Source organism: Vicugna pacos, chromosome 3 (genome assembly GCF_048564905.1).
Source record: "Vicugna pacos chromosome 3, VicPac4, whole genome shotgun sequence".
Lineage (NCBI taxonomy): Eukaryota > Metazoa > Chordata > Mammalia > Artiodactyla > Camelidae > Vicugna > Vicugna pacos.
In genome coordinates, this window is record NC_132989.1 from 1224661 (window position 1) to 1237185 (window position 12525).

The 12525-nt window shown below is 34.4% G+C and overlaps 1 protein-coding gene across 2 annotated transcripts; it reads left to right on the plus strand.

The window, feature by feature from the left end:
• The first annotated feature begins 4090 nt into the window (after window positions 1–4090).
• LOC140689260 (olfactory receptor 14L1-like) lies at window positions 4091–10992 on the plus strand. 2 transcript variants are annotated; one of them, XM_072949581.1, is made up of 3 exons: window positions 4091–4140; window positions 8910–9047; window positions 9927–10992. In XM_072949581.1, the coding sequence occupies exon 3, from the start codon at window positions 9939–9941 to the stop codon at window positions 10926–10928; it is 990 nt and encodes a 329-aa protein (XP_072805682.1). In that variant the 5' UTR covers window positions 4091–4140; window positions 8910–9047; window positions 9927–9938; the 3' UTR covers window positions 10929–10992. The 2 variants fall into 2 exon arrangements, with proteins under 2 accessions (XP_072805682.1, XP_072805691.1); XM_072949590.1 differs by lacking the exon at window positions 4091–4140 and adding an exon at window positions 4170–4221.
• The last annotated feature ends 1533 nt before the right edge of the window (window positions 10993–12525 follow it).

The window sequence follows — 12525 nt, forward strand, 5'->3', positions numbered from 1 at the left end:
TGTGTCACTTACTGCAAATACAATTGAAAGATATATATAAAAGGTTACCTATTCCATTTATTCATCTTCATCCCATTTTTACACTTACATAAACACTTTGTGCTTACTTTCAAAAATGGCAATAAAGTTGGTTTCATTGGAAAAGGGCAAACTTGATACTATGTATCACATTTCCTCTTGGCAGATTTGTATTAAAGCTGATTATCATATAATCAGAATTTATGATGCTGGTGATCTTTATAAAACAGTGTAATGGTATAAAGCAAAAGGGAAATGTGAGCGACTTTTAGAAAACCCATGAGAAAAGTTGAAATGGAAGTAAAATAATATTTCATTTTATTTTGATTATAAAACTCGAAGAGTATTTGATAAAATCTCACAGAATGTAAAAGAGATGGGAGATATTTTTATGAAGAGAACAGCATTTACTTACAATTTGTTCTCTGAATCTTGACAATACACTTATACATGTAATTTGATGAACCAAAATGACAATATATATAAAGATCATTTTTATAAGTATTTAAGCAACTTCCTGACTTAGAAAAGTATTTGTAAACATCTTATTTGTTTGCTTGAACCTTCTTCTGTGTGGTGTAAACTTGCTAAGATAAATGTTACCATTTATATTTTGAATATTAAATTTGTGTTTATGCGTTCCTTTGAAATACTATGTACTGAATTCTATTTAAAATACCTACCTGCTATCTCATTACTTCCTTGAGAAAAGAGGCTTGAAGTATGGACCTTTAAATGTAGAAAACCAAAGTCAACATTATTTCAACCAAACTCAAGAGAAAAAAAAACCTATATGATACAGTGACTCTTCATTATGTAAGTTGGGGAGTCTGGCACCTTAGAACTTTCCCTGCCATCCCCTAATCCATCACAATTCACAGTCAATCTATTAAAATTCTTGTGTTTTTTTTGCTAAAAAATTCTTTTCAAATGCATCAACATATTTTCATCTCTTTAGACAATATCAGAATGTAAGCTGCACATGTCCATTTTTAGATACCACAGTGATGCCCTTCAAAGATCTGAGCCCCTTCCCTCGAGATAACATCTAATGATGCCCACACACCACAATCAGAGTGGACATTTTACACTGTCCATCAGAACATGTTTCTTTCCTTCCTAAAATAGATTAGCTTATTCATCCTGATTTAAGAACATAAAATAAATCACTCATTCTGAGCTAGAAATATTGTATGGATTGGCACTCTCTTATCTTCTTGTTCCTTCTCTTGTCAAAGCATTACTAGACTGTCTTATCACCACATCACCATGTACTCGCCGTGCGCTTACCCCAACAAGTGTGGCACGTTTTACCCACTCAACTGGACTCTCCCTGTCGCAGCAATCATGCTGCTTTTTCTTCAGGATCTCCCCTAAGACACCACTTTCCTAGGGTAAAGTCCATCACTGAACTCACTGGAAATATTCAAGGCTCTATAAATCACCATCTCCCAATCACCAGGCACCTTTCACTCAAACTTTGCTCAGTTACAACTTAATTTATATGATTATAAGATCATGGCATTGAATTCATGTAATTTTATTCTTCAAAGAATGACTTATGGGTCTTAAAGTCCAAAACTATAAAAGGTAAACATTTAGAAACTACAAGACTTCATTTTTTTCTACCTGCTGCATTTTTCTTTGCTTATGTAGATGAACAATTTCTTGTCTATAAATTCAGTGCTTACTTAGCATTTTTCTGTATATTCGTTGTAGGTGCGTTGAGACACAGGCATATTAAGTAAATGGAAATTTACAATACTTCCTATAAAATTATCAACTATAATATGTACAATGCATTGTGGCTTCTTTTCAATTTATAAGTAACTATCTTGAAGTATGGTTGATGTCAAGATTCAGAAGGTTTTTTATTTATTGTTCTATCTGCATAGGATATTTTATATTTTTAAAATTCCCCTAATATTAGACATCCTTTCTAGCCTTCATACCTTGTGATATGTTTCCCTAAGCGACAATTAAGTGAATATCTCCTTAAAAGACAAGTGATATGTTTAGGAAATTTGAGGGATCAATATAAATAGCTCAGAACTTATATGGAAAATTTATTCATAAGAGCGAGCCCCAATATTATACAATGAGGAAGGAATGGTCTATTTAACAAATGGTTTTGGAAAAACTGGACAACCACATGCAAAAATTCACCTTACACACGTATTAACTTAAAATGGATCAAAGACTTAAACATAAGGCCTGAAACCATAAAGCAACAAGAAGAAGGCATCAGCTTCTTGACATTAGACTTGGTGAAGATTTTTTGGATCTGACACCAAGCACAATAGCAATAAAACCAAAAATAAATATGGTAGACTGTAGCCAACTACAAAGCCTTTCCCAGGAAAAGGAACCATCCACAAAATAAAAGGACAACCTACAAAATGAGAGACAATATTTGCATACGATATATCTGATAAGGAGTTAATAAGAAAAATATGTAAAGAATCCACACAACTCATTAAAAACCAAAAAAAGAGAAACAATTAATAAATCTGATTGAAAATAAACACTGGAGTTAAATAAATATGCTTCTAAAGAAAACATACAAATGTCTAATGTACATGAAAAGTGGTTTGAAATCAATAATCAACTGGAAAATGAAAGTCAAAACCACATTGGCGTATCATTTCACATCCATTAGAATGTCTATCATCAGAAAGACAAGAGATTAAAAGTGTCCACAAGGGTGTGGAAAAAAAGGAACTCTTGGACATTGATAGTAGGAATAAAATATGTGCAATGCATATCTTCAATAGTCAAAGATTTCTTACAAAAGTACAAGAAAATAAACTAATCCTCAAAGAGAAAGATGGGAAAGAACATGGAGAGAAATTTTAAAAATTAAATTATACACACAAAACATAAAAAGGAAAAATATATTAAAATTCAATAATAGTAGCAGTGGTACTTGTTCTATACATCATCAATTTTCATGAATGAAAAGTAAAAAAAAATCAAAATAGTAACTTTGGAATCTAGTTAAAATGCAGTGAGACAGACACATTTGTACCTGTGAGTGGCATTTTCAACTGAAATATATCACATGACATGATGATATTCTGGGAGTTTCCACTTTGAATATATAACAGTCAATTAAAAGTACTCACATTCAGTAGCCTGAATATTATATTTTTATGCAGCAATCCCAAATCTTAACAGGAATATAAATAAAAATGTTATGCATGAACAATTATTTGGACATTTATTCATATGAACAATAAACTAAATATAGTCTCTAATCATAAGAGTAGGTTGACGATCGTGGAATTTTGATGTATTGTTAGACTACTTCCTACATTACACAGTGAAATATATTTTTTCAAGAAATGTAATCAAGTTATAATGATACACATGACATTGAAAATATAGGTTAAATTAAATAATTTTCTTTGTATACTGGTATTTGGGATTATTTTGTTGAAAGAAAAAATAAACATTTGTATAAAATAAGTATACCAGAATTACTCTGGTGGTGGTTGGAAGGAAGGTCTGAGCTCATGCTGAGGAAATGCAATAATGAAAAGAAAAGATATTTGCTTCAATAATGAACAGAAAAGATATCAGGTGATGAATTCAAAGCTCAGTATTAATGTGCATATATTTAAAGGAAATGAAAGACCTTTCAAAACAGTATACAGTATTTGTGGTTAAATATAGTATATGATTTGTCAGTATAGAGCTTTAGGTTGCTAATGTGATTTTTTTATTTTTTCCCCTCAGTACCAGTTATAAAAATGACTAAGGTCTGCCTGGCCAGAACTCTAAAATCCCAGAAATCCGTTATGAAAGAAAACTTAGTGAATATTAATCCTATGCAAACTAACTCAAAAAATCCTCCTAGATGTAAATATATGCTATGGTGCGATCATTCACCTATAGACAGGAGAACTGATTTCATGGTGTGTTACTTTGTTTAAACCTTTGTGTTCCCTGTAACTTAGAGTCACCAAGTTTTCCAGTGGATCGCAGACCAAGCTACATATATATCCACACTGAGTTCTGCTTCATTTAGCATGTAAAAGCAAAGTGATGTTTGGAAAGCACCGAAGTGGAACAGATATCTGGGAGAAGAGCGTTGCAGCCACAGGAAGCGTCAAGGACAAGGTGTGCCTGAGGAAGGAGCGCTGGGGACACGAGATTTGAGTGAGGTGACAGGGGGCAGAATTCAGACCAGAAGCGCTGATGGTGGGAAACACTGGACACAACTAGGACTGACCTACACTTGTGGTGACATGGGGAGCCATCAGTACAGATTCTATACTTAAATGCATGTCTAGGTTAAAGTGAAGGAAGGCAAGGGAGGAAGCTGATGCACAAGGTCTGGGGCTGTAGCAAAATTTTAGTGACAGTTAAATGGATTGTGACCTATTTTAATTTGTAACAAATATCAATTCTTAGATATAATTTGAGAAAAAAGAGAAAAGTATAACTCATTGGCTTAGTTATTTTAGGTGGCTGAAAGAAAAGGCAATTGAATTAAAAATTACACCAAGCAACACCCAGAAGAACTAGAGGGATAAAGAAACCAAAAGCAGAAAGTATTTGAGTGCAAGACTAGAAGAGACTAAAATTGTAAATAAAATAATTTAAAATGAGTACGTATGGATATAAAAGTGTCATATATGTAAAACAAATAGGAAAACACAGTGTTTTTGCATATGTATTTTTTTCCCTGGGGTCTCCTTTTAAAATGCTCAGAAATATAATGCTTTTAAAAGTCATTACATTAAAATGACAGTGCAGAGAAAGGAAAATGTTAAAACTAAAGGAAGACGTTGTAATATAAGGGCAGCAACAAGTTTAAGCCAGTTCCATTCACTAGAGCAAGGCTGAATGGCCAAGTTCAACATTTTGATCCAAAGATTCAGTGGTGTTAGCTTCCACACCAAGGTTATCATGAAAAAAAAAAGTAAAAGTAAGGTGTTTGGGGTGTAGGAAGTGTAGTATCTAAGTAGTGTCAATGAAAATTCAATTAACAATCAAGAAGAAAAAAAAGGAAATTTATTCAAGTCAAACTAAGCATTTTAACCTAGGAGGCAGACTGTCAGGAAGCTCTGAGAAATGTCCTGCCTGTCAGACGTCAAAGACACAGTCATGACATTTTCAAGACAAAGGATCACACATCAAAATGACATGTTGATACTTTACATAAAGCTCACCAAGAATATATAGTCCAAATAAACGTGTACAAACTGAGCAGCAAGAGGCCATGAACCCCTTCAGAGTTGGGAAAGAATGTTGTCTTTTTAAGAAGTTACATTGTTAGCATTGGAAGAAAGGAAAAAATAAAATCAAATCTTATCTTTGAGGAGTTCTGAAGTCCTAAACACAAAGAGAGAATTTTATGTCTAACTTTTCTTATCCTGATATTTAAATATAAATTTTATTTTAGCATTCCCCCTCTTTTGATTATAAACCTTCCAATAAAAAGTAGAATCAGCAAGTTGATTTCCTTTAGTATCCACAGTGTCATGTTTGGAATGTCCTGATGTTTTAATAATTGCTAACTGTTTTGGTAGCTGTGTGACAATGACTAATGCTGCAACCTGTTTTCCATTTTTAATAGATTCTTCTGAATAGGTTAAAAAACCTCATTGTTTTCATTGCACTCCAAAGTTGTGAGCCACTCCAGAGACAGAGCAACCGTCAGTATAAATATTATCTGTTCTTTAGCTAGTTGGCAAGCTCCGATGAAGGCAATTAATTTGCCTTGTTGTGCTGACTTTGTTTCTGGTGACTAAGAGATTTTAACTATGTCCATGGTGGACATTATTGCACATCCAGATCAGTAATATCCCTGCTCATCCCTGAAGTAGGACCCAGTGTAAATCCAATTATATCAGCCTTATCAGTAGAGGCTTTTTGTAAGTCATTTCTGAGGGCAAGAAGATAATCTGTTAACAAAATGCAGTCATGATCGTTTTCTTCCTGTGATTCTGGAAGCAAAGTTGCAACTTATGGTTATTACGTCGAACCAAGGTAATATTAAAGACAGAAAGCAGCAACGCTTTGTAAGAAGTTAGTCGGCTTAACAGAATTATGCCGAGTGTGGTGAGAGTTTCGAAGAGACTTAACTGAGTGTGGAACATAAATAGTTAAAGGAGTCTTTATTACTGTTTCTTCGGTAATCTTACGTAAGGGAGCCATTACTGAAATAGCCTTTATGCAAAGTGGAAGCCTTTTGCTATGGAATCTAATTTAGTTTTGGAGCATAAAGCAAGTTATCCCCACGCATTTTTGTAAAAGCATCCGAATAAGACAATAACTGTCTATAAAAGACAAAAATACTTAAAAAAATGATTAAAGACCTGAATATAAAGCAATTGTCAGTGAAATTTGGCTACTTCTGTGACATACAACATTTTAAGATAATAACTAGAATTATGACTGGCAACATACCAGGGTCTTTCAAATTTTAGGAATGTCGTACAATTTTTGGAACCTTTCTATTAAGAATATTTACCCATAGAACATAACTTAATAAGGTTAATATTATTTATTTGATGATATTTCCCACATAATTTAACAGAACAAATAAGCTTAATTAGTTTAATCTCTCTCTTTGAGATATCCAGGGGCCCTTTGACGTAGCCCCAAATTAGCTAAAGGACAAATGAACTTCATTTAGAATTTGATTTGAGAAAGTCTGACCGAGATATCACAGGGTTTTTAATGTTTGGCCAAGTAAGATCATATGTCACTGTGAAACATTACTTATTCACTTAACCAAGTGACAAGACAATATTTCAAAGGCAAATGCAGAAAGTTACTAATGCAGAAAATTTATAATTTGCTTATCAAAAGCAGATTAATATTTAAAGAAAAATTTGTCTTCTTAACAGAAAAAAAAAATTCTAGTTTTGACCATTTCACCTTTAAATATTAATAATTCATTTAATTGAATTCAATCTAATTCTCGTCCTGACCATGCATAAGACTCTTTTCTCAGGTTCTGTTCTTAAATAGAAATATGTCATTTCATGCTACAATCTTTCAATAAAGCACAAAATATATTTACTAATAGTTTCAAACATATTTAGTCTCTCTGTAATAAGAGGTCAAAAGTAGGTAAACAAAACTTCTTTAGCAATTAATGTTTCAGTATTTTATTATAAGATAGACATTCAATGAATTTCCATTTTTAACTTAATATAGCAGAACTCTAAAGCTTCAAATACCAAAAATCTAGAGAAAGTATTTTTACATAGACATACCATAAAGTGTAATTTTTCTTATAGAGCTAACCTAGGAATGTTTACCTCATGTATCTCTATTTCATTACATATGAAAATATTATCATAGCAAATCAATTTTTTGACAAATTTTGTAACACAGATAACACGAGCTTATTGACTCTCAGTAAACTAGACACAATAAAATTGTTACACTTAAAGCTGATGACTTGAAAGACATGTTTATATTATTTAACCCATCAATTTAAACTTATTTTTATCCATTAAACTTTAATCCTAGATCACATTATTCCTTAAAAATTGGGGCTAGATTAATTTACAATTAGAAATATTTGATTTGTCCTGGGCATAGATCCACAGGGAACCTTAATTCAAAAAGACACCTGCACCCCAATGTTCATAGCAGCACTATATACAATAGCCAAGACACGGAAACAGCCTAAATGTCCATCAACAGATGACTGGATAAAGAAGTTGGAGTGTATTTATACAATGGAATACTACTCAGCCCTAAAAATGATAAAATAATGCCATTTGCAGCAACATGGATAAACCTTGAGAATGTCATTTTAAGTGAAGTAAGCCAGAGCGAGAAAGAAAAATATCATGAAGATATCACTTATATGTGGAGTCTAAAAAAAAAAAAAAGACAAACAAACTTAATAAGCAGGACCAAAAAAAAAATCGACAAGTCAAGTTATAAGATTTGTGCAACCTCATTTTAGCCATGAATACTTTAAACATAAAGTATACTTTCTGGAATCATAGTAAAATGTGCTCTTTTCTGTGACTGCCCTGAAAATGTAAGATCGTGGTGTACTTGTAAACAGTGATGGTGAATGTAAACCATTCATGATTTCAACTGAATAGGACATTGTGTTATGAAAATAAAGCTGGGGAAAAAAAGAGGCACTTAATTTAAAACTAGAGGAAATGCTCCCACACTTGCCCCTCCTGTGGTCCCTGGGAGGAAATATAGGAGTGAAGCAAGTTTTACTTAAATTTAGTCTTTCTTGGTATTTTACATGAACATTTGAATATATGATAGTGTGAAAATACAAACCAAAAAAAGGAAAATAAAATAGCATTCGTGTTTTAATATGCGTTCCTGAATTTAAATTTCAATACGTGAATTCAAATGGTCTATTTTCCACTAAAATCTTGATGTTATAATAAATGAATAAACAGAAGGCCACAGCTTGAATATTTTCACAGAGTTGTGATACACTCGTAACAGAAAGCTAGTAGGGGCAAACAAAGCACCCTTCTAAGTCATCTTTAGTCTTTAGTCTTCAGGGGTTTGAAGTTGCCTTCTGATCCCTCAGGGAATAAACGCTCTCTCATCAGAACCCCTGGTCAATTCCTTTAGTTAATTTCTACCTCGATTATATGACTGTAAGTTCATGTGACGTGTAAGATCATTAACCGTGAACCAATGCCAGAGGCTGAAAGTACAGCTTAAAACTCAGCAACCATGCAAGCATTATAAAGCTACTTGAGCGCACTTGGTCATGCAGCAGGCAGCTCTTCTTGAATAAAAGCGTCATTTGATGACAGACACCCATGGCTATCCTTTCCTTACACGTTTATAGAGACACATGCAAAATGAAACGGGAAAATGTGCCCTATCACGCCATAGTTATTGGGAACTTCTCTTCTCATTTCATGTCTGACTGCAAGGTCCAAGGAATTGGAAGAACAAAATCTCTGTTAATTTTAATACATTAATAAAAGCTCTTCTTAATCAAGAGCTTTTCTTCTTCTGGAAGAAGTTGGGACGTTGTCATCGGCATCACTGGAAGAAACCTGCACTAACTGGTAAGAAAATTATCCAACCAATTTGTTTCCAGGACCAAAATGATCAGAGAATGACGATGCTACTTGTTCTCTGAATGCCTAGACAACACCACGGTCACTTGGTTTAAATGAGGGCTAGTGTCATTAAGAGGCTCATTTCATGGCCACGGACCGGCCACTGCTGATGTGGCGGTTTGAGGGAATTGTGTAAGTGGGCTACCACACAAGGCACAGATCTGTCGTAAATAGGTCAGGAAGTGTGACTCTTGGTGTCTTATATTTCTATTATGAACATTTCTGCCTAAAATCAACTAAAAAGTTAGCACCACAGTGTGACACTAATTCATGCTTCTCCCACATTCTGCCTGCAATATATTCTGTATCATCTTTAATTACATTTGACAAACCCACACATTATTTTCTTTATGTCTTATTTTGTTACAGTTTTACCATTTTTATTTTATTTTTCTCTAGGCCTAAAGCCATGTTTGACAAATAACTTCTGGAGTAGGAAAAAAAAAAAAGAAATGTTTTCCTTTTTACCCCTGTACTTGTAAAGTCTGTTAGCTGCTTCACACAGAAATTTGTCTCAAAGGGCGTAACAACCGTCTGTTAGATTCCTAAAGCATGAAATATGGTAAAACTCTTTTCTGTTCTGTGGGCGACCAGAAGACAGCATTTGATTTCATTTTCAGCCTCTCCTAAACTCTCCTTAATATCAATCATATTTCTGTCTGCTCTCTGTTAATTTTATAAGAAGGGAAGCCTGTATGATGCATTTTTCCAGTTACTCTGATGAATTATGCCTCATTCAGGAAGAAACTATATTAAGAGTTAAGTAAAGGTGATGGCTACCATATCTGAACAAACTAATACCAGCGTAATCTTTACTTTTAACAGATACGAATCAGCATGGCTGAGAAAGTAACAAATGTGACCAGCATAACGGAATTTTTGCTCATGGGACTCCCTGACGACCAGGTGCTACAAACACTGTATGTTACATTCTTCTTCCTGATTTACCTGGCAGCACTGATGGGCAACCTCCTTACTGTCACCCTCAGCTCCACTGACCAGCATCTCCAGTCCCCCATGTATTTCTTCCTAAAGAATTTGGCTTTGAATGATATCTGCTATATCTCCGTCATTGTGCCCAAATCCATCGTAAACTCTCTGACCAAAAGCCATTCCATCTCTTTCCTGGGATGTGCCTCCCAAATTTTTCTTTTTATTTTTTTCGCTGGCACAGAGTACGCCCTCCTCATAGTCATGTCCTATGACCGCTATGTTGCCATCTGCCAGCCTCTGTACTATGAGGCCATCATGAATAGAGGCACCTGTTGGCAGATGGTGATGGCGGCATGGTCCAGTGGGTGTGTCTATGGATCCATTCACGTGGCAGGTACGTTCTCTGTCCGCTTCTGTGGGCCCTATGTAGTGCATCACTTCTATTGTGATGTCCCGTCGCTGCTCACACTTGCTTGCCCTGGAGAGCACACACTGGAATATGCATTTGTGATTGCTAGCTGTACTTTGGCCTCTGTCTGCTTCCTTTTCCTGACTGCCTTTTACATCTGTATTTTCTCAGCTGCCCTGAGAATTCCAGCAGCACAAGGCAGGTTCAAAACTTTCTCTACCTGCGTGCCACACCTCACTGTGGTGACCTTGTTTCTCTTTTCTGGTAATGTCACTTACTTGGGGACCGGCTATAAATTGACAGCATCACTAAATCTTTTCATGTCTGTGTTATACACTATGGTACCGCCCAGCCTGAACCCTCTCATCTATAGTCTGAGGAACAAGGCTGTGAAGGCAGCCCTGGGCAAAATACTGCTGTTAAAATGTTACCAAAAACATAAATACCCTGCTGTCCTTAAGCCACCTGGCAGGCACACTAAATAAAGCAAGTGGAACCATTTCTTGAGATTTCGATCTATTAACATTTTATTATGTTCTCTATTTCTCCAGCAACAGCTACACCAGATTTATGTATCTGCAGCTTCATATCCAATAATACATGCTTCTCGTATAAACTTGAGGAGGGTTTTAAGAAACACAAAATGTATTGAATGCCTTCCATCATTAATTTCACATCACAAGATTCCGTTCAAGTTCTTCTAATGGCTTCACTTCTTTTGTCAGTACCATCACACACTACTTCTTTACATGATTATTTTATTTCTTCAAAATTTACACATTATATTTTTATTTCCTAACACTGTATTTTGCTACTTTTTGATAGAAAATATCAACAAAGGGAATCTTTATTTTTCTTATCATCATGATTTTTCTCTTTTCAAAAACTTAGAATAAAAATAATTTTACCCACTTAGTCTTCTGTTTAAAACATATGCATTACCTAGAAAATTATTAAGTAGCTATCATCAGTAATCAGCCATAAAGAAGAATCTTACGGAAGGTGATGGCAAATGACACATCTCTCACTACACGCTTCTGCTTAAAATGTAATTCTAACAAAAATAGTTTAATACATTTTTCAGTCATGAGGAAGCTTGTGTTTTATTTTATCACCATACCTTTATTTACCTTATGTATTTTCATATTCTCTAAATATCATTTCCTGTTTCCATGGATGCCTTTTCTTATTGTATTTGTATTTTTGCTTCCCGTTTCTCTCCTTCCATTCTTATCTCATTCCCTTTCTTCTTATCCTTTTAACTCCCATGATCACAATCGCTTTTTCTCTCTTTACACCTTTTCTTTCTATCTCTAAAACAATAGGATGAACGGAACATTGCTCTGTGTGCCTTAGCCAAATAAACTGAGATGTGAAAAAGGGCTTGTATCGCATCTTGAGTACACGTCTCTCCCCAAAACCCAGTCTATCTATTGCTTTACACTTTTAAAATTTCTCATCTTTGTTTATATCACATAACTTTCTCTTTTAACAAATTAAGTATATTGATGAGTATTTGCTGTGAAATAAAAATACAATTTTTACTAAAATTTTATATTGAAAGAAATAAGTGTTCCTTTATCAATATTCAAAAAAAGAGAACAAAGCTGGAGGAATAACCCTCCCAGATTTCAGACAATATTGTAGAGCTACAGTCATCAAAACAGTGTGGTATTGGCATGAAAGCAGACATATGGATCAATGGAACAGAATAAAGAGCCCAGAAATAAACCCACAGACCTATGGTCAATTATTCTTCAACAAAGGAGGCAAAAATATACAATGGAGAAAAGACTGTCTCTTCAGAAAGTGGTGTTGGGAAAACTGGACAGCAGCATGTAAATCAGTGAAGTTAGAACACTCCCTCACTCCATACACAAAGAATAAACTCAAAATGGCTTAAAGACTTCAATATAAGACAAGACACTATAAATCTCTAGAAGAAAACATAGGCAAAACATTCTCTGACATAAATCTTACCGATGTTCTTCTAGGGCAGTCTACCCAGGCAATGGAAATAAGAGCAAAATTAAACAAATGGGACTTAATTAAACTTAAAGCTTCTGCACCACAAAGGAAACC